Source organism: Schistocerca serialis, chromosome 5, assembly GCF_023864345.2.
Source record: "Schistocerca serialis cubense isolate TAMUIC-IGC-003099 chromosome 5, iqSchSeri2.2, whole genome shotgun sequence".
NCBI lineage: Eukaryota > Metazoa > Arthropoda > Insecta > Orthoptera > Acrididae > Schistocerca > Schistocerca serialis.
The window spans coordinates 737427015-737450233 of NC_064642.1; the positions used below are offsets into that span (position 1 = coordinate 737427015).

Consider the following 23219-nt stretch of genomic DNA (forward strand, 5'->3'; position numbering starts at 1 on the left):
TCTGTAAGGAAGCGCGCTGCTCTCCGTTGAATCTCCTCTGTCTCTTGTATGAACCCTATCTGGTACGGATCCCTCACCGGTGAGCAGTATTCAAGTAGTGGGCGAGCAAGTGTATTGTAACTTACTTCCTTTGTTTTCGGACTGCATTTCCGTAGGATTCTTCCAATGAATCTCAGTCTGGCATCTGGTTTACCCACGATTAATCTTATATGGTTATTCCATTTAAAATCACTCCTAATGCCTACTCCCGGATAATTTATGGAATTGAGGCAGATAGAGGAGAAGATGTACAGAGTGAGAGAAGAAGGAAATAGACAGAGGGCAGAAGGGGGAGATGGGGATATGTATGAGGCAGGTGCAAAGTGTAGAGTGGTTGTGATGAGGTGGTAAAAGGAGAGGGGAAAGTACAAGCGAAAAAAGGGAGGGGTGAGGGGGTAGGAAGGTGGTCAGAAAGAGAGGGGGTGGAGCAAGTGATCATTGGGAGGTGGAAGAAGAGCCGAAAGAATTGGGAGAAGGACGTGTGATCAATGTATGTCTCGAAAGCATATGCAGGTGAAGCTGTGGGGAAAAGGCTAGGAAATAAATAATTATACTCTGAAACTTGAAGGTTTGTTTACACACACTTGAGATATATGTCCAATGCGAAAGGAGGAATTGGTGTTGTTGTTCATGCAGAGGGAGCTGTGCTCCCAATAAGCTTGAAAGTCACTGTCTTAGACTTTGTGTAATTCCTTAAGACTGTCCAACGTCGACGCTTTTCTTTAGTAAATGAATCGACTTCATTTACTTCAGGTACAATGGAAGTGGAAGAAGTATGGGCAAATTATAACACATTGTAAATCAGGTTTAACAGCGCAATTCGAAGAATGCTCAGCAAGCAAAGTCAGTTGCACTCGCGGTACAAGAAAGATCAGGAGAATGAGGACAGACAAAAGTTAGTAGATTCGTGCTGCTGTAAAAAGAGCGATGCGCGAAGCATACAACCACTACCACCGTCATACCTTAGCAAAGGATCTTGCTCAAAACCCAAGGAAATTCTGGTCTTACATAAAATCGGAAAGCGGGTCGAAGGCTTCCATCCGGTCACTCACTGATCAGTCTGGCATGGCAACGGAAGACAGCAAAACGAAAGCTGAAATTTTAAATTTAGCCTTTGAGAAATCTTACACATAGGAGGATCGCACAAAGATACCGCCGTTTGAGTCTCGTACAGATTCCCGTATGGAGGACATAGTGATAGACATCCCTGGGGTTGTGAAGCAGCTAAATGGGTTGAAAATAAATAAATCGCCAGGTCCTGATGGGATTCCAATTTGGTTTTACAGAGCGTACTTGCATTTATCGCGAATCTCTTGCCCAACGTAAAGTCCCGAGCGACTGGAAAAAAAGCGCAGGTGAAGCCTGTGTATTAGAAGGGTAGGAGGACGGATCCTCAAAATTACAGACCAAATCCTTAACATCGGTTTGTTGCAGGATTCTCGAACATATTCTCAGTTCGAATATAATGAATTTCCTTGAGACAGATAAGTTGCTGTCCATGCATCAGCACGGATGTAGAAAGTACCACTCCTGCGAAACGCAACTCGCCCTTTTTTCACATGATATCTTGCGAACCATGGATGAAGGGTATGAGACGGATGCCATATTCCTTGACTTCCGGAAAGCGTTTGACTCGGTGCGAGCATATGGGATTGGTTCCCAAATATGAGAGTGGCTGGAAGACTTCTTAAGTAATAGAACCCAGTACGTTGTCCTCGATGGTGAGTGTTCATCGGAGGTGAAGGTATCATCTGGAGCGCCCCAGGGAAGTGTGATAGATCCGTTGTTGTTTTCTATCTACATAAATGATCTTGTGGATAGGGTGGATAGCAATGCGCGGCTGTTTGCTGTACGGGAAGGTGACGTCGTTGAGTGACTGCAGGAGGATAAAAAATGACTTGGACAGGATTTGTGATTGGTGTAAAGAATGGGAGCTAACTCTAAATATAGATAAATGTAAATTAATGCAGGTGAATAGGAAAAAGAATCCTGTATGTTTGAATACTCCATCAATAGTGTAGCGCCTGACACAGTCATGTCGATTAACTATTTGGGCGTAATATTGCAGAGCGATATGAAGTGGGACAAGCATGTAATGGCAGTTGTGGGGAAGGCGGATAGTCATCTTCGGTTCATTGGTAGAATTTTGGGAAGATATGGTTCATCGGTAAAGGAGACCGCTTATAAAACACTAATACGACCTATTGCTGAGTACTGCTCGAGAGTTTGGGATCCCTATAAGGTCGGATTCAGGGAGGGAGGACATAGAAGCAATTCAGAGGCGGGCTGCTAGATTTGTTACTGGTAGGTTTGATCATCACGCGAGTGTTACGGATATGCTTCAGGAACTCGGGTAGGAGTCTCTGGAGGAAAGGAGGCGTTCTTTTCGTGAATCGCTACTGAGGAAATTTGGAGAACCAGCGTTTGAGGCTGACTGCAGTATAATTTTACTGCCGCCAACTTATATTTAGCGGAAAGACGACAAAGATAAGAGAGATTAGGGCTCGCACAGAGGCATATAGGCAGTAATTTTTCCCTCGTTCTGTTTGGGAGTGGAACAGGGAGAGAAGATGCTAGTTGTGGTACGAGGTATCCTCCGCCACGCACCGTATGGTGGATTGCGGTGTATGTATGTAGATGTAGATGTAGACAGCGTCACCATCGTACAACAGTAAGACAGTGCTGCAGAGGGTGGCAGTGACGGGGTGCCCCCTGTCCCGTGTGTTGCAGCTACTACGCGTCGGCGGCGTTCCCGCCGCGCATCGTGCCTCCGCCGAAGCGGCCGCGGCTGATGGCGCCGCCGGCCAGGCCGACGCTGAAGGCCGTCGCGACGCCGCAGCACAGCAAGACCGTCCCCCAGCAGGCGCCGCAGCAGCTGCAGTCCCAGCCCACAGCCGGCGTCGGACAGCTCAAGACCTACAGTGAGTACCGTCTGTTTCCCCGTCTCACCACTGTCTAACACCAACACCTCCACCGATATTCTGTAAACCACCTCCAAACGTTTGCCATTCCGCAACTCTCTCAGGCTGGTTTACACGACAACATCAAGTCGTGGCACTAGTTTCGTGAAACCATTTTCACAAACGTATTTCTTGTACGGTTGTAGACGCAGCGACACCAGTGTACATTCCAGTTTCTTTCACCACACTGCCACAGCGCGGGCTGTCAGACACCAATATCTACACCCATATCCTGTAAATCGCCGCTAACGCTTCCCATTCTACAACTCTCTAAGGTAAACATGGAAGTGCCGTGTGACTAGGACCTCCCATCAGGTAGACCGTTCACCTGGTGGAAGTCTTTCGAGTTGACACCACTTCAGCGACTTGCGTCTCGATGGGGGTGAAATGATGATGATAAGCACAACACAACATCCAGTCCCACAGAGGAGAAAATCACCGACCCAGCCGGGAATCGAACCCGGGCTGTTAGGTATGGCATTCGGTCGCGCTGACCATTCAGCTACCAGGGGCGGACTCTCTAGGGTTGGTTTACAATACAACATCAAGTTGTGACACTAGTTTCATGAAATCAATTTCACGAACGTATTTCTTGCATGGTTGTAGAGACAGCAAGTACATTTCAATTTCGTCGTTTTGTCAATGCTAAAGTCGTCATTCAAATAACTGTTTCGGTTGCTGCACGACCGGTGGCGGATTTAATACTTGGCTGCATGACATGACATCTTGTGTGTAATTGAAAAAGCAAAAGTTCGTTTGCACAAAATCACAAATCTCCGAAAGTTCAGCACCGGTTGCTTTAAAATTCTGGAACAACATAGCGTTCGAATATGCCCGTGTTTTTATATACCTACCGTGGCGCCGTACCGTATATGACCGGGACTGTGGCGCAAAGTGAAGGTCGCGTGTCAGAAACTAAACTCGGTCCGAACAGGTCAGTAAGACTCAACGATACCGACCGGCCACTGTGTCATCAAATGATTCAAATGGCTCTGAGCACTATAGGACTGAACATCTAAGGTCATCAGTCCCATAGAACTTAGAAATACTTAAACCTAACTAACCTAAAGACATCACACACATCCATGCCCGAGACAGGATTCGAACCTGCGACCGTAGCGGTTGCGCGGTTCCAGACTGTCGCGCCTAGAACCGCTCGGCCATCCTGGGCGGCCAATGTGTCATCCTCAGCCCACAGGCGTCACTGGATGCAGATATGCAGGGGGCGTGTCAGTATAAAGTAATCGTTTACCGCCCACGCGTCCACATTTGATCGGCTACCCAGGGGAAAATAAACATTATGACGAGGAGAAGACTAGTGTTGAACGTCCCGCTGACAACGAGGACAGTAGAGACGGAGCACAAGGTCGGATAAGGGAAGGTTGGAGAAGTAAAGTGGCCGTGCCCTTCGAATGGAACCATCCAAGCATTTGACTCAAGCGACTTATGGAAATCACGGAAAACGTAAATCAGAATGGCCAAACACGTGTTTGAGCCGTCGTCCTTCTGAGTGCGAGTCCAGTGTGGTAACCACTGCGCTACCCCATTTGGAGAAAGCAAACATCAATGGCTTGCTCTTGTCACACGTACTTGGAAGTACTATCTAACGTAATAACACACGACTTCTAATACTTCAATTTGTTAGTCGGCATATTGACTTAAATACCGACGTAATGTTGTGCAGTGCATTATCCTCACTCACCAATCAAAATATCTTATATCTTATATAATAAATAAAAATATAATATATATAACTAAAAGGTTATATACCTATGGTACTCCATTAAGTACATTAAAACACACGCGTATTCGAATGAAACATTGTGTCAAGATTTCAAAGGAATCGGTGAAGAACTTTCGGAAATGTAACAATGAATGAAACATTGTGTCACGATTTCAAAGGAACCGGTGAAGAACTTTCGGAAATGTAACAAGGAACATCATATTTTTGCGACCAGCGTATCCCCTTTATACATTATATACATTTACGAGTATACACGAGATGGCGCTTCAGTAGGTATCTAAAACACGTGTATATTCGAGTACAAAGTTGTCTCAAAATTAGAAAGCAAATAGTGGATGAATTTCATAGTTTTACGATTTTATACAAACGAAAATTTACAACTATACAAACAAAAAAGGTAAACGTGGCTTCAAAATCTTAAATCACCGGAAGTTCTTCACAGGTTGTTTCGAAATATGACACAGCGTTGCGTTCGAATAAGGGTAGGTTTTTATATACCTATTTTTAATGTACATAACGTATATAAGTAAATATGTAATATATAAAGGGGAAACATTATATACATTTATATACGACATGGCGCTTAGTAGGTGTATAAGGCACGTGTATATTCGAGTGCATTCAAAATGTTATCAAAATTTCTCGTGAAGAGAGTGGTAGATACTTCAAACACCTGAGAGAATATCAGGGAGGATTCTGTGGGGATCAAATTCTTAACTTAAAGTCAATTATTCGCCATAGAATGTTAACCAGCAAACCAATAATTTATTGATTCCAAGAAAGCATTTCATTGTATGGACAGAGAAACAATAGATAAGGTAGTTAGAGAATTTGGTGTTAAATCAAAATTAGCTAGTGTTATTCACGAGTTACTAACATGTACAGTATCTAAAGTCAAATTTATGGGAGAAGTATCTCAGCCATTTGAAATAAAAACTGGTGTTAGATAAGATGATGGTTTACCACCTTTACTGTTTAATTGTGTTCTAGAAAAAAATTGTAAGGATCTGGAATTCGGAGCTAAAAATTCACAAAATTGAGCCAATAACTGTGGGAAGGAAAACAAATGGAATTAAGGTAAACTGCTTGGCTTTATTGGATGATTTTGCAATACGTTCAGAAAACCTGACAGAAGCAGTTATTCAAATAAACCTTCTGCAAGAAATAGCAAACAGTATCGGTCTCGAACATTCAGCTAAAGAAACAAAATCCATACAAATATAAAAAATGCGCCAAAACTCATAGAAACACAAATAGGTAAAACACAGAGAGTAAATAAATTTAAATATCTTGGAGAAACTATACAACTGAATGGACTAGAAAAATCTGCAATAGATGTACGAAGTAACTAAATGGAAAGAGCATAAGGCTTGACCAGAAATTTTTATAACAAGAAATGTATATCTAGACAAAACAAAACTAAAACACTATACCAGAGTGGTACGACCAGAATGTTTATATGGATCTGAATACCTAACGATGAACTATAGAATGGACAAACTAGAGGTAGTGGGAAGAAAGATTATTAGAAAAATAATGAATGCAATAAAAACTGCAGATGATAGGAAAATAAGAAGTAATGAGTTGATATACAAAAAGATAGAGAAAATATCTGAAGTAATGGACAAACGAAAATAACCGTTTTCGGACATCTATCGAATGAATATAAATAGACTAACAAAACAAATACTCCTACATCTCTGAAAGAAGAAGTCGACAATAGCATAGATTACAGAAGGAAGGAACGATCTAGAAAGAAATAACATCAAAGAATCAGAAATAGCAGAAAGGAACCGTTTTAAAAATAAAATACTAAATTTCGAAGGCTTTCAAAGGAGAAGAAATAAAAAATCGGGAACAACATGGGCAGAAGAAAGGAAGAAACTTCATGGGGAGAAAATGAAGGAATACTGGAAAAATAGGAAACAACAATAAAGGAAGGAGAGGAACTGAAGCTCTTGGCGTGATAGTAGTTGGTCAAAACGATAGTAAAAAAGAGAGAGAGAGAGAGAGAGAGAGAGAGAGAGAGAGAGAGAGAACGAAAAGGGAAACATTATTACCAAAGATCTCAAAAAGTTCTTGACCGATATATTTTCAGTTTTTACTCAGTCGTAAACAATGCCGAAGGTTTGAGCGAATGGGAGAAGAGGACGTGGATAGAAGGATGTGAGCAAAACGATGTAGAAAGTGGAAAGGAAGAGGTGGACGGGAAGAGGAAGCAGGAGAAGATGGAGAGAGGGAGGAAGAGGAGATGGACAGAGAAAGGGTGAGGAGGTGATTGATAGATATAGGGGGAGAGAGAGGGTAAGAGGAGGGAGAAAAGGAGAGAGGGAGGAGAAGATGCACAGAGAGAGGGGGAGGAGGCGTTGGACACAGATAGGGGGGGGGTCAGAAGAAGATTAGGACGTATATCCAATTTGCATACATGTTATTTCTCTTTTCTTTCTTTTCCATTTAGCCAGACTGTGCCACTGGAACGCGTGAGCGGGACAGCTAATCGATGCATAGCAAACGAAATATATTCCCACAATTAAGGCATTTACGACCGAATATCTGAGCTGCTGGTTAATCTTCCGGACAGTATGGATGTAGTCCATGAACCTTTTCTTTCCTAACGTTTCGTTCAGAGATGCGCTGGATATCTTCAGAAGTGTTACTGCTTCTACTGAGTCTTGCCGACCGAAGGGTCGGAGAACGTAGAGCGACATAAATGACGTCGAAAGGGAAAGGGGCGTGGTAGTAGTTTACACATGAATGGCAGAAATAATATCTATCAGAGATAAAACTTTATAGGCCACGACCACACAATCTGGAATATTTACTGCTAGCAATAAAAGATTTGTTTTAATTCGTTACCTACTGTGTTTGATGGTATCCATAACGTAAAATATAATTTATTACTGTAATTTAACTTTCTCAGTGAATAACAAGAGCGATGTGCGACCGACTTGAAGTTTCTCTCATAATTCTCGACCCAAGAGTCTATATGTATTGTCAGTATCTTTGTTTTCAGTTTTTGGTTCATGGCTGTACGTTGCTTTGAAACCAGCGCCGCCATGTTAGATGCCACGAAACATTAGCAGACTAATGTTTGCTATTGCTTCTTGTTCTTGATTTCAGTAGTCTGCACAAAATAGTTGTTTTAAAAAGCAAATGTTATAGTGCTTTTGGGAATAACCGCATGTCAGGAAGACATTTTGATTGGTTTCTCTGGTCTTAAACACACAATTGATCCTTTCGATGTAACTTACTTTTTTGTGTGTTTACGATGATAAGGACGAGAAGTGTGTTTTTGAAAAGGCTGCTTCGTAATTCACTGTTTTCGTTAATACGAACAGACGACGATGATGTTCGGCCCTCGTCCCACAAATTCTGAGAACAATTTTACTGTGGTTGATCATCTTCCATAGTTTCCTTGCCACCCGCATTTTGAAGAAACACCGAGTCGGAACTGTGTTTTGTCCTCCGAATAAAACTCGTGCACTGGTGGGGAGCGCCAAAGATGACCTCGGTTTGAGGAAGGCCGGCGTGTACCACATTCCGTGTCAATGTGGCAAGTCGTATATTCGTCAGACGATTTGTACCGTGGAGGATCGATGCCGTGAACACCAGAGGCACACTCGACTGATGTATCCGAGCAAGTCGGCGGTCGCTGAACATTGTTTGTCGGAAAATCACGCACGGGCTATGAACGCACGAGGATTCTGTTACAGACGTCGAGATACTGGGACAGCGTTGTTAGAGAGGCCATCGAAATTCGCACCATTGACGACCTCATAAACCGTGACTGTGGCTATAATCTTAGCAAGGCTTGGGAACCAGCGATTGGGTTAATCAAGAGCAAATCGAGCAAACGTATAGTTGTGACGACCACGGCGGACAGAGCCATCGCACCGACGTCATCTCAGACGCCGTCGCAATCTGTTCCACCGCGCGACCATGGCGCGGGGCGTAGACAGCGGAGGGAGCGCGCCGCGGGCGGAGGGTATTTAAATCGGCCGCCGCCGCGACCGAACCCAGTTCCCTCTAAGCAGCCGTAGCGTACGGATCTCCGTGCCGGTACGTTCACAGGAGCTCAGTCCGTCAGTTCACCTGATGATGGCGACATGTATGATCGCCGAAATATTGTGCCCGTTGGACACTGTAGAGCGGCAGTACACCCGTGGATATTTTAATTACAGCGTGTTTAGCACTGTCTGGTGGCGGGGCATCTTCAGTTCTCCTACACCTACTATAGATAAAAGTTTAGCTAAAGAGTCCAAGTTTAAATTTCAGTGAAGAAAAATCAGTCCACCTACCTCAAGATGCTATTTGAAGTCTATCCTCTTCACACTGTAAGAACAGATACTGGTTCAGTCACTGAAAAACATCGTTGGAAAAAACTCCGGCTAATTGTCACTAAACAGATGCTGAATAACTCCAACTCGAACACAGTATCGGCCAGATCGTAAGAAAATGCTGGCTTGCAGAGGTCTATTACCGTTCAGTTAATTAGGTTTCGTGACCCTCAGACAAAACAAATGGCTATAAAATTCTGTAGTAGAACTGGAAACTATTATCAATGCAAGTTCACTTTTATACTGTTGTGCTACAATTTTTAAGAGAGTAAACCAGTCAGAAGTAGACATTAATCATCGTCTTGTGAGTTTTCTACGGCTCGCGAAGCTTCTCACTTCCTGTTTTCCACTTGTTCCGATCCTGCCAGTCTCTTGTAGTTCTCTGGCAACCATAGCCTCCTGAACCCCTCGACTGCATCTCCTCCTATGTCAACCACACTTCCATCTTTCCCCGACCTTATTTATTTTTGTCATCGGCTATCATCCGTCCTTTCGGGATGTCCCTACCATTTTAGATGTTAAGTCTCTACGGTGTCTATTACTGATTTATCGACACCCATAACCTCTCTTATGTTTGTATTTGGTAAACGGTTCAGCTTGGAGGTGCCACAACTTCGACTCCAGAGGTCCATTTCTAGTGCAAGTAATTTGTTCCTGTGAGGCGTGTTTATTACCCACGTTTCTTTTCCATACGTAGCGGCGTTTTCAACAACTGGTCGATATATCATCTGTGTGGTGAGCGTACTGTAAGACCTTCGGTACTCACACCATCAGATTATTTGACTTGTCGCTCTCACGAAGTAGGCGAGTGTCAGCAATATGTCGTGTGGTCTTATCGTGGCGTGTTTATCTTCTGCCGTTAGGTCAGACGATAGAAATGCCACTTGCACGCTTAGATTAGCAGATTGACGGTGACCAACTTTAAACATAACTTGATTAATTTTCACACACATTTATTAAAATAATAATAATCATAAACCTTACTTAACTTGATTCTGGATGCTATTTACGATTGCCAATCTGAAGTTCCTTTGGTCTTGGTACGTTAATCTTATTCTCACATATCTCTGATACTTGACAAAGTGTGTATACATTTCTCTTCATGGATATGTACAGGAATATGATAATCTTATTAGGCGCAGACTGTAAATTAACTAGAGACTAATGCAGACTAATGCAGACTGACTAATTGGAGGTCTGTACACTCTTTATAATACCTCGAGCGTTCAGGTATCACTGCGCGAGTGTGATCCGCGAGGAGAAAAGGTTCTACGTTAGCAGCAATCTCATTGGCTGCGTTACATATTAATACGCTGATCGGCGGAAGCAGAATTTGGTCCGTCTCTATGACAGCGCCATCTCGTAGTGCGGAGACGGACGAGCGGTGTGCCTGCGCTGTTGTGCTTAGCGGGGCGCGCTCTAGTGGGAAAGTTGTGTACGCGCTGACTACGCGGAACTATGTACACAACAATCTGTTTGGCACTTTTTGTTAATTTCTTATATAAAATGACCGAGTTAGGTTGTCGTATGGGCCACTTGCCCTGTCAGTTTTTTTTACACTGGTCTACAAAATTCTACTTTGTAAAATTTTCAAGCACGAAAATAGGGTATCCTTTTGTATTTCGATCTACTGAACACGAAAATGGAGCTGGTCTTTCTACAGCACCCACAGTTTTTAGTAAATTATGCTAGCCGCTATCTAACTGTGTTCGGTGTTTGAGTTCTTAAACATACGACTTCGTCTGCAAATGCTACTTAAAACAAAGAGCATCAAATGCTAATGAAATATGTTTTCATACACACCTACACTATATCTGGACGTTTGCTGCGCCTCTTACGCGTGGCACTACTATCCTGCAGTAGTGTCCAAGAGTAGTTAGCCATCGTACTCGTTGCAAATTGCCCCTGACAGCGTTGCTCCTATGTAGATTGGTCTCATGAAATCTTTCCCATGTTCGTCAGAGACCTGTCCAAGAGCACCGGCAGGAAAAGAATTTACTCATGAGTGAAGAGCGTGCAGCTTTAACGACCCGTTACAACCGAGATTATGGTAAGAGTGTAGTAGTTTGTCGACTAATACATCACTATCGTCTGCTCTCTTGTTTCCAAAGAACTCAGGACAAAATTTTTTGAAAGAATTCCAGCAGTCCGTTTCAGAAGGCTCAAAGCTGTGACAAAATCGTGATCGTGAATCAGCTGTGTAATCTGAGGGCCAACAAACACACTTGCTTTCACTTTGGCTTCATTCACCGCAGGGAATTTCTGACGTAAGTACATAAAACCAGGTCCACATTTGTCCACTGCAGCAACAAACGTCTTCGTGTTTGCTACGTTCTTCGAATCAGGTTCCCCTTGTGAACGGACAGCCCAAAGCTTGCTGTCGTAATGACTCTTCCGACCACGGCTATCCCATTCGTAAGGAAAACAGCAGTGCTTCGTATATCTAGGTTGTAATCTTGTAAGTATCCCAATTACTTTTAAATGAGAGCATATGTGGCACTTGTGGCTGTTACACAGAATTTTATTCAACTAAAGTTCCTTACTGCTGCTTGTTTCCTTCAAAACAGTGACAAAGCTACTGGTAAGGGAGGCTGTACGTTGCTATTGTGAAGGAGTATCGTTTTGACGCTGGCTTTGGAGTCATTAAAGAATGGTCGACATTTCTTATGGAATTGGTAGAGGACGTAGATGAAGATTAAATGAGAGATATGAAACTGCGTGAGGAATTTGACAGAGCACTGAAAGACCTAAGTCAATAAAGGTCCCGGGAGTACACAACATTCCATTAGAACTACTGATAGCCTTGGAAGAGACATCCATGACAAAACTCTTCCATCTGGTGAGCAACATGTATGAGACAGGCGAAGTACCCTCAGACTTCAAGAGTATAATTATTCCAATCCCAAAGAAAGCAGGTGTTGACAGGTGTGAAAAATACCGAACTATCAGTTTAATAAATCAGAGTCGCTAAATACTAACACGAATTCCTTACCGATGACTCGAAAAACCTCAGGTAAGATCAGTTTTAATTCCTTTGCAAGACATCATTTTTACGCCAGTGACTGTGAAACTTTATTTCCACTACTACAATTTCGGCATTAGGCCATTTTCAAGTGCAGATGTTTTGGCTTTAAGCCATGTCAACTTATACACGCTCACACATCTATATGTCGTTGACGTTTGCTGTTGTATAGATGTGTCAGGGTGTATAAAGTTGACATGGCTTGAAGCCAAAACATCTGCACTTGATAATGGTCTAAGGCCGAAATTGCAATAGTGGAAATAAAAAGTTTAACAGTCACTGGCGTAAACATGATGTCTTTCAAAAAAGTTTACATGGCTGTGAATCCCAATTATGGAAAGTTAGTTAGTTTGAAACCCGTAGGAATGTAGGAACACGTGAGGCAGTAGTGGCCCTACGACTTAGAAGATAGATTAAGGAAAGGCAAACCTACGCCTCTAGCATTAGTAGACTTAGATAAAGTTTTTGACATTGTTGACTGGAATACTCTCTCTAATCTTGTGAAGGTGGCAGGGGTAAAATACATTCCTATAGAATTAAACGGACGATTCACATCACTGCAATAACAAAGGAAAAGAATGGTACGAAAGTTGACTGAAGATGCTGAAAACGAAAAACAAAACCTTAGCATCTTTGTCTAGTAAATTCCTCTGCTTCAGACGCGAACCCAGAAGTTCAGCTGCTGCCTTGGAAAGATTCAGGTCTCTAACAAGGTCATTCAGATCATTTTGTGTCAGGAGCTGTGGCGTCATTTCTTCGTAATCGAAATCAGAGCTTGCATTCTCTGCATCTGTATTAGATTCGACCTTGGTTTCAATTTATAATGACTATGTGTCTTGAGGAACGGGGACAGGTGTGAAAGAATTGACTTGATGGAGGGATAGTTGATCGTCTTTCTGTCCTTGCCCTTCGTCTCTGCTATTTTAACTAAGCAAAAATAGTGATCATCTACGTGATTGGTCGCTTCACTTCATATCATCGGAATAGCAAAAGATATCGCTGCTTTACCTTTTCTCTTCACGCTATCATTAGGATGAGACGAGCAGCTCACACATACAATATGTGGTACCCTTTTCTGGTACTGATCCCCTAACTTGCACACGAAATGAAGGTCATACAACATATATACTATGGGTGTCACATGTCGTCTGCATGATTTAATTGTGTGCTCCCCACAGTTGTAGCAAAACTTATTTGGGTGACTTAAACATACCTGTAACATTGTAAAAACACTAACACAAATGCGCCACTAAAACAAAATGAAACATTCACCAAAAGGTATATTTAAATCGCACTGCTCACACACGTCAATGCACAGCCAAACACAGGAAACATTTCCTTATGACTCATAAGAACGTGTTGTTCAGGAGCAACAGCCAATGAGTCACACACACTGTTGCCATACTGTAAGAGATTAATTACAAAGAAACGTCCCAGTAGTGGTGTCATGAGGGCGGCTTTAATGGGATGCATTTCTTAAGAAATCTACCTGTTTGCTTTTTCTAACCATTTCAATGTAATGAAGTATTTTTTTAAACTCAGTGTACTACAAAAGGAAAAAACGTATTCGTGCTCAAAATACATAAGAAACATCCATTTTTATTCTTTAAAATTTTTATTTGTTGACCTTTTTTCTTTTTCTTGGCAACTTAATCCCCATATACTTAAAAGATAAGTTAAAAGACTTGTAGTTGTTGTGGTCTTCAGTCCAGAGAGTGGTTTGATGCAGCTCTCCATGCTACTCTATCCTGTTCAAGCTTCTTTATCTTCGAGTAACTACTGCAACCGACATCCTTCTGAATATACTTAGTGTATTCATCTCTTGGTCTCCTTCTACGATTTTTACCCTCCACGATCCTCTTCAGTAATAAATTGGTGATCCCTTGATGCCCCAGATCCCTTCATTCTCCCCAATTCTGTTCAGTATCTCCTCATTACTCCGCCCGGTTAGCCGTGCGATCTAACGCACTGCTTTCGGAGCGGGAAGGCGTGCCGTGCCGTCCCCGGTACGAATAAGCCCAGCGGATAACGTCGAGGTCCGGTGTACCGGCCAGTCTGTGGATGATTTTAAGGTGGTTTTACGTCTGCCTCGGCGAAAGCAGTCTGGTTCCCCTTATTCCACATCAGTTACATTATGTCGGCGATTACTGTGCAAACACTTTCTCCACGTACGTGTACACCATAATTATCACGCAAGTATTGGGGTTACAGCAGTCTGGTGTGAGACGTTGCGGTGGGGGGGGGGGGGGGGTCGAAGGAATTAGACAAAGAAATGTCGGTTACGCTCTTTCTGCCATATATTCCCAGAGTGACGGACAGAATCGGCCGTATATTGCGCAAACATGGCGTAAAGACGATTTTCAAACCGACAAGGAAGATCAAAGAGTGTCTTAGATCGGCAAAGGAGAAAAGGGGCCCACTTGCAATGTCGGGAATATACCGTATACCATGCACATGCGGGAAAATTTATGTCCGAATGACTGGACGATGAATTAACACCAGGATCAAAGAGCATAAGCGACACTGCAGGTTGGGGCAGGTGGAGAAATCGGCCGTGGCAGAGCACGCACTGAGTGAGACCGACCACGTAATAAAATTGGTTGACATGGAAGTTCTGGCTGTAGAGAAGCACTATCGCACGCGCTTGTTCAAAGAAGCTGTAGAAATTCAAAAACACGCGAACAGTTTCAACAAGAAAGAAGAAAGCCTCAAGGTAAAGGGATCCTGGCTTCCCCTGCTGCAGCAAACGACCGTTGCAGGTAGCAAGAGGAGAACCGCGCCAGAAATGACCGCTGAGGAGCTCTCGAACGTTGGCGCGCCAGGTACATATAGTCTGCGGCCGCGAGATGGGCTCCCGATCACCACCGGCAATGGAGGGTGAAGTTTTGAAAATGCCAGCCACTCGCGCTGGCGAAACGTCAGAAAAATCATTAGATGAACGTCTGCCGAAGAATCCGAGACAGAAGCCATTGTCAACAGGTGGCCACGAAAGCCTTAACAGTTACGTAATGCATACTTGGTAACAGACCAAAAATTTTACCAACAAATAATTTCTCAATTACCAAACACAAAAATTCCATAATTTCAAGAAACTGTATCAAACTGGGAACTGATAAATCTCTGCATCTTATCCGAACATCTTATGTGTAGAGTGGCTCCATACGTAACTAGCCTATGGGACGGCTGCCGAGCTACTCCTGCCTCACTAACCAGCAGACTCCAAGCGCAAGAAACGCTTGATTCTCATTGGCTGATAAACTGAAGGCCAATAAGAAGGCTCCTGCTCTGACACTGTAAGGGTTATCCACAACGCAGCCAACATAACAGAAAGTAAAGAAAAAAATCTAAATTTACAACACCAAATCCAAACAGAAACACAAAACAAAGTCATAACTATCTCCGGACATAATACATTAAATAATTAGACTCCTAAAACTAGTTTTGGCTGCGTTTATACAACATTCACACACAAAACATATGAGAATTGCACAACAATTTTCCACTCACACTTTTACATAGTTTCCAATAAAACAAACATCCGCACTTGATGTGTGCGCTCCATATATTCTCTCTCTTACAAAACCTCGCAAAACAAATCTTGACTAATTAATACTTTTGAAATAAATTCTTTTATGTCAGCAAGTTAATCAAGTCAAAACTAAATAAAATACTATGTAAACTATTTCTATAAACTGAGTTTTAACCGTAATTTCAGACGAAGTTACAAGTAGATGTATTACAATTACTAATTCTGTTTCGTATTGCAAGCAAAATTATTACGGTTACTAAACACATTTTTGTATTTCTTTAAAGTATCATCGTTAGTGGTATAAATTTTTAACAGTACAATTTTATTAGCAATACAAGACGTATATGAAATAGGAAAAAATTGGATAATAATTAATAATATTTATTTGAATTCATAGGAAGTGTGAATATAGGCTTCGACCGTACCCAAGGCTGCCCCGGTGCTAGTGAAAAAAGTATCAGCTGCTCACATTCTTACAGCAAGAACAAAGTTCTCCCCTTGCTATAGGAGACGGCATACTGTAAACAAGAAAACATCACCAACTTGACCTAATAGTTTGAGCAGAAAAAAGTACACTTGAGATACCAGCCCCAGCAATCGACCCCACTCGAAAATTCTGGCCGTAATTCCGTTATTACGCAGTAATGACTTTCTGAAAGTAGCGCTTTTAAACTTTCAAGCGCACCGATTGTTTGTCACTCTTCCCACCCTACTGCAGCGGCCTAATGCCAGAGTACGAGTTAGGGCACAGAGGTGTGAATAAGACGTTTGTGAAATACTGTTTTGACACAGGCAACATTCTTTTTTCATTGCGTAAAATTGCACGGTTTAAGATCCATAGTTCGTGCCGGAGATCTCTTTGCACTTATCATTTTATGTGTTGCGATTCGCAGATGAAGTGTAAATGAATGAAATAAATTAGTGTATGGTTACAGAAGCAGTGTAGAGCTATTTAATTACTAGCATCGCTGTTGACCGTTATTTTGTTTCCATTTTAAAGCTGGCTCTGTTAAAGAAAAGTACATCTGCAGACGATACTCTGTTCTTCAAGATTAAGTATTAATCAATATTTTCGATTTGTTGCAGTAAGACCCTACCCCCCAAAATATCTTTTTTCACTAACTGGTTCCTTAAAGAAAAGCCATATCATAGAGAGTTGACTAGGGCAGAGACTAATGCATAAACACGAAAGATAAATTCCCAAAACCATTAATGATAGAGCTCATTCACAAAAGGAGAAATAATAGTATTCGTTACCAAGATTGCAGGGGATACGTATGAACACTGACAAAAATGAATGTGTCCAACCAGCACGTATACACCGCCGAAGAAAGAAAATGAAACACCCAGAATATAAGGCCGGACATAAATGTAACATCCTAAACGTACACACCAGCGGCGTCTGCGTAAATAATTAGAGTTGCAAATCTCGTGGTAGGTAGATCGGCCGCCAGACTGTATTAGTGTGCTGTGTGTTTACTGTTGTTACCGCGCCTAGTAGGGTACGATAGAAATAGTCACAGATACTGAGTGACCACTGTGAAGGGTGCACAGATGCCACGTACTCGTGTGAGACAGTGTTATCCACACCTGAGACAGTTTGAATGGGGCCTCATTGTTGATGTCCACTTGGCCGCCTGATCACATCGTGCAATATCGACTTCTGTGAGACATCCGCAGGTGACGGTGCATCGATGCTGGGCTGCATGGGAACCTGAGGGCCGTCATACTCGTCGTCAAGGTTCTGGACGAAAGTAGTGAGGAGTAGTAGAGGTGAGAACAGCGGGAAATTTAACATCAGGATTGATGGTCACGAAGTAGCTGAAGTTAAGGAATTCTGCTACCTAGACAGCAAAATAACTAATGACATCTGGAGCCGAGTGACTGCTACGGTCGCAGGTTCGAATCCTGCCTCGGGCATCGATGTGTGTGATGTCCTTAGGTTGGTTAGGTTTAATTAGTTCCAAGTTCTAGGCGACTGATAACTTCAGAAGTTAAGTCGCATAGTGCTCAGAGCCATTTTTTGAGCCAACTAATGACGGACTGAGCAATGAGGACATCGAGTGCCAAAAAGTGCATTCCTGGCCAAGACAGGTCTACTGGTACCAAACATAGGCCTTAATTTGAGGATGAAATTTCAAAGAATGCACGTCTGGAGTACAGTATTATATGGTACTGAAACATGGACTGTGGGAAAACCAGAACAGAAGAGAATCGATGTGGTGCTACACAGACGAATATTGAATATTAGGGGCGCTCATAAGGTAAGGGATGAGGAGGTTCTGCGCAGAATCGGAGAGGAAAGGAATATATGGAAAACAAGGGACACGATGATAGGACATCTGTTAAGACATCATGGAATGACATCTGTTTTACTAGAGGGAGCTGTAGAGGGCAACAACTGTAGAGGAAGACAGAGATTGGAATGCATCCAAGCCGCCAGTTTTGGCCGTGCGGTTCTAGGCGCTTCAGTCTGGAACCGCGTGACCGCTACGGTCGCAGGTTCGAATCCTGCCTCGGGCATGGATGTGTGTGATGTCCTTAGGTTAGTTAGGTTTAAGTAGTTCTAAGTTCTAGGGGACTGATGACCACAGGTATCAAGTCCCACATTGCTCAGAGCCATTTGAATGCATCCAGCCAATAATTGAGGACGTAGGCTGCAAGTGCCATTCTTGAGATGAAGACGTCACAGAAGAGGAATTCGTAGCGGGCCTCATCAAACCAGTCAGAAGACTATTGACTCAACGAAAAGGTCCTGGCCAACCACTTTTAACGACTGAAAGGGATGATCAACGTACTGTGCACCAAGTACATCGTAATCCTTTCACATATGCTCCTGGCGTTCAAGAACAATTAATGGACTCCCTGCAACATTTCTGTGTCAATCCGCACCATTGGTCGGAGAATAGTAGGCGACGGTCTGGGGAACTTCAATCGCATGCATAGGCCGCCGTTAACATCACAACACAGACGTCTGCGTTTGGTGTGGTACCTTGAGCAGGAAGCATCGAATGCTGTCGAATGGCATCTCATAGTGTGCAGAGGTGACTCCCGGTTATGCACTAGTCTCAGCCACCTGTCGGGAAGTCCCAAGCTTCCGATGCCTTGACAAAGCACAGTGGTGATGTTCCTGACGTCATTGTGTGGGGAGCCATTGGTTATGAACTGAGGTGACAGCTGGCAGTGAATGAGAGAACACTGTGACACAATTGAACGTCACGGACATTCTGCGTGATAATCTGTTGCCTCTCATACGACATTACCTTGATGGCATTTCCAAAGAGGACAGTGCTCGTCCACAAATGAGACGTTCTCTATGAACTGATGAGGTACTCCGCTGGCCAGCAAGATCCCCAGATCAGTCCCCGATAGAACATATGAGGTACCAGCTCAGACGTGAACTCGTCGCGTTGTCAGTAACCAGGATACCAAGCATTAGTTACAACAGCTGTGGGCCATCTTGCCTCAGAAGTCGATACGGTGGCCTTATGATAACGTCCCCAAACTAATCAGTATGCTGAAATACGTATTCATTTATGACCGAGGAAACAAAAGTTTTCGTTGTTTTAGCTTTAAAACTGCCTTAATAGCAACATATTATGTTGGTGTATAAGTTCGTACCATCTCTGTTTTGAATGTCGGTATTCCGGTTGCTTTGGGTTTATTTGTCGATTGTCATTTTTTTATGTGAAAATAATTGTTGCTATCTGAGTTTAAATATTGTAATTTTGTCATTTGGAGATCATGAGTGGAGCTGTGGACACCAGAAAATGGAGTGCCAAGTGGAGAAATTTGCATGCAGTGGTGAAGGTTCAAAAATCGGGTGCATGGGTACGGAACGCTTTGTGCCAAAATCACAAAAAGCAGCGGGTAGCCAAAAATTCTTTTGACATTTGTGGTAAGATCTTATGAGACCAAACTGCTGAGCTTATCGTTCCCTAAGCTTACACGCTACTTTATATAAAACTAACTTCCGCTAAGTACAACACACACACCCAAGCCCGAGGGAGAACTCGAATCTCCGACGAAGGGACCCGCGCGAACACAAAACACTCGTTCGGCCTATACTTGAGTATTGCTCATCAGTGTGGGATCCGTACCAGGTCGGGTTGACAGAGGAAATAGAGAAGATCCAAAGAAGAGAGGCGCGTTTCGTCACAGGGTTATTTGGTAAGCGTGATAGCGTTAAGGAGAAGTTTAGCAAACTCAAGTGGCAGACTCTCCAAGAGAGGCGCTCTGCATCGCGGTGTAGCTTGCTGTCCAGGTTTCGAGAGGGTGAGTTTCTGGATGAGGTATCGAATATATTGCTTCCCCCTACTTATACCTCCCGAGGAGATCACGAATGTAAAATTAGAGAGATTCGAGCGCGCACGGAGGCTTTCCGGCAGTCGTTCTTCCCGCGAACCATACCGCGTGTGGAACAGGAAAGGGAGGTAACGATAGTAGCACGTAAAGTGCCCTCCGCCACACACCGTTGGGTGGCTTGCGGAGTATAAATGTAGATGTACATGTGAACCGTGACAAAACGCCCCGGACCGCTCGGCTACCCCGGGTGGAACGGGTAACCATATGTGCATCTCTTCTTCCTTGTTATCGATTGGCTCGTGAACAACACAGACCAGTGCTATCCTTCATTCTTAATGTTGACGAGAAATGAAGTTTCCGTGCTAACTCGCCGTTAAAAGACCTGTGTGCATCCACAGAAGCTAATGTTATGCATTTGGTGAATCTGTGATGGTGTGGTGTACTACGAATTGCTTCCCCGATGTGTAATCTTCACTGCTAACCTTTATTTTGTCAACAACGTGGACGTCTGGCAGTCGCAGTCCAAGTACGATGACCGGGAAGACTACGCGAAGTGCTGCAACTCCACGATAATGCCCTATTGCTTTCTGACAAAAAACTCTATTCACGAGTTGGGTTGGGAAGTCATTCCACAGCCTCCTTATTACCTGATCTTGAGCCCTCAAACTTCAACGTGTTTTTCTCTGTATGGAACAACCTCCAGGCAACTTCATTTCCGGGTCAGAACGCGCTCCGAACGAGGGTCGATGAGTTCTTCGCCTCAAAATCACTTGAGTTCTACAGTCGTGGAACCGAAAAGTTATTCTAGCGTTGGCAGTCGTAAATCGTGAGTAGAACATATTATTGATGACTAAACTGTCTGTTAGATGTACCTTTTTCGTTTGTTAAACTTACTGAAAAACGCTACGAATTTATGGACCAGCCCAATATTTTTGTAAAACTCTTCATCACGTACTTCATTCACTTAGGTGAGGAATTCCGGAACATCTCTTCTTCAACTATGGCTATAGTATATATATATATATATATATACGAGGGCCGTTTTTTTCAACCTCCGATCGCATAGTATAGAAGCTATGAGAGCGGTAGAAAGTGGACATGCGCTGTAGGCTGCTGCGCAACTCTCTCACTACACACTCCGTCATTGTCAACCTTAGGCATGTCTGATCAGTCTGCGGTGCGCTACAGCCACGTAAACATGGCTGCCGTCACTGTAGCTTCCACCAACTGTCAAGTGTAATTCGGTTTCTGCAAGCAGAAGGGAATAGTGCAGCAGAAATTCATCGGAGAAGGAGCCGAGTATGTGGTGATAGCTTCATGACTGATGGCGTTGTGCGTGAATGAGGCGAAAACTTTAAAAATGGACGAAGTGACGTACATGATGAAGGGGACCAAGGACGCAAGTGTGTCGTTACAGCCGACCTTGTTGAACAAGTCTGACAGAATGGTTAGAGAAAATCGTAGGTTCACCGTTACTGTTTTGTCTATGGAAGTATCAGAAGTTTCAAGATCTGTCGTACACTCTATCGTTATTGAACATTTAGGCTCCAAAAACTTTGTGCTCGTTGGTTTCCAAAACTGTTGACGGACGCACACAAACGGCACCGAATGGCGTCAGCTTTGAATTTCCTTGACCGTTATCACGATGAAGAACAGAACTTTTTGAAATCAGTTGTTACTGGAGATGAAACTTGGATCCAATACAACACAGCGGAAACAAAACGACAATCACAACAATAGATGCATCCAAAATCACTATACAAACCAAAAAAATTCAAACACACATTCAACAACAGAGAGGTTATGGCTACTGTGTTTTGGTACCAAAAACGTGTGTTGCTTGTAGAGTTTATGCAACCCGGAACGACTACCAACGCAGCTGCTTATTGTCAAACTTTCCAACGTTTGCAGAGAGCCATTCAAAACAAACGAGGAGGAATGCTGACTTCAGGAATTGTGTTAATCCATACCCATGCTCGTCCACATACTGCTGGTACAATCCAACAGCTCCTTGAACAATTTCAATGGGACATTCTCGATCATCTGTCTAACAGTCCTGACCTGGCACCCAGAGACTTCACGTTTTCCCTGAACTGAAGACGTAGTAAAGAGGGCAGCACTTTCTACCAAGGAAGATCTTCAAGACAACGTCAATGCTCATTTGGCGGCAACATTTTTTGAAGAGAGTATTGCAAAGCTGGTCCACAGGTACGATAAATGTCTCAATCTTTCCGGTGATTATGATGAAAGGTAACTCTAAGTGCACAAAACTTTTGGTAATAAAATAATTGTTTCCTATGAACTTGTCTGTTATTTACAGCCTATCGGAGGTTGCAAAAAGGCCCTCGTACATACTACATGATAAACCCGACACGGCGTGGGAATACAGTTTTCTATTAGATAGCAGGCTGGTGTGGACGAGCGGTTCTATGCGCTTCAGTCTGGAACCGCGTGACCGCTACGTTGCAGGTTCGAATACTGCCTCGGGCATGGATGTGTGTGATGTCCTTAGGTTAGTTAGGTTTAAATAGTTCTAAATTCTAGGCGACTGATGACCTCAGATGTTCTCATAGTGCTCAGAGCCATTTGAACCATTTTTATATTAGATACGGAATCAATATGTGAATCTGTTCGTAGTGTAATATCAACAAAATTTCATGTTCATTTATTCGTAAAGTATCTTTGAAATTGTGGAACAGTTGAACAAAAAATACACCAAATGTAAAAATGTGTAGGTACAGCTGCTTCTCGTGTCTACAACTCGATTTTGTGACCATCTCTACGGAAATGCCTCTCACAGCTCGATAGATGGCTGTTGTTTTTCGTATGGAGCCATTTGGGTTTCGGAGTTGAAGGCGCTGCCAGGTATCAGGTATTTCCTTAAGGTGACTCGACTCTAGGAGTCACAACGTAGTAAAGAGTAAATATATTAAAACGTCATGCACGATGCGACTTTTTTTCACACACCGTAGTGTTTATGACGTCGTATCTCCTGATGTGTGTGCCACACAATGATGTAATTCTGCAGGTACATTCAGCGGCATATGTGGATACTGACTGCAAAAGCCATTGCCAATAGAGTAGAAGCAGAAGTAATAAATTTAAACTTCATGCACAATGCAGTAGTTTTCCACGCATCTCAGTGTTTATGACGTCATATCTCCTGAATTGTATGCGGTATCATGATGTAATTTTGTAGGCGCGTTAGTGGCATAGGTAAATACTGTCTGCGATATTTATTGCTAATAGCTTTAGTAGCACCGAAGTAACAAATTGAAGAGTC

General features: G+C 43.0%; 1 protein-coding gene across 1 annotated transcript in view; it reads left to right on the plus strand.

The window, feature by feature from the left end:
* The window catches only part of LOC126481395 (RNA-binding protein Raly-like), a 999983-nt gene that overhangs the window by 821424 nt on the left and 155340 nt on the right, over positions 1-23219 (plus strand). Inside the window, exon 6 of the mRNA XM_050105125.1 lies at positions 2770-2960. Within this exon, the coding sequence (XP_049961082.1) occupies positions 2770-2960 (191 nt within the window). The remainder of the gene's footprint in view (positions 1-2769; positions 2961-23219) is intronic.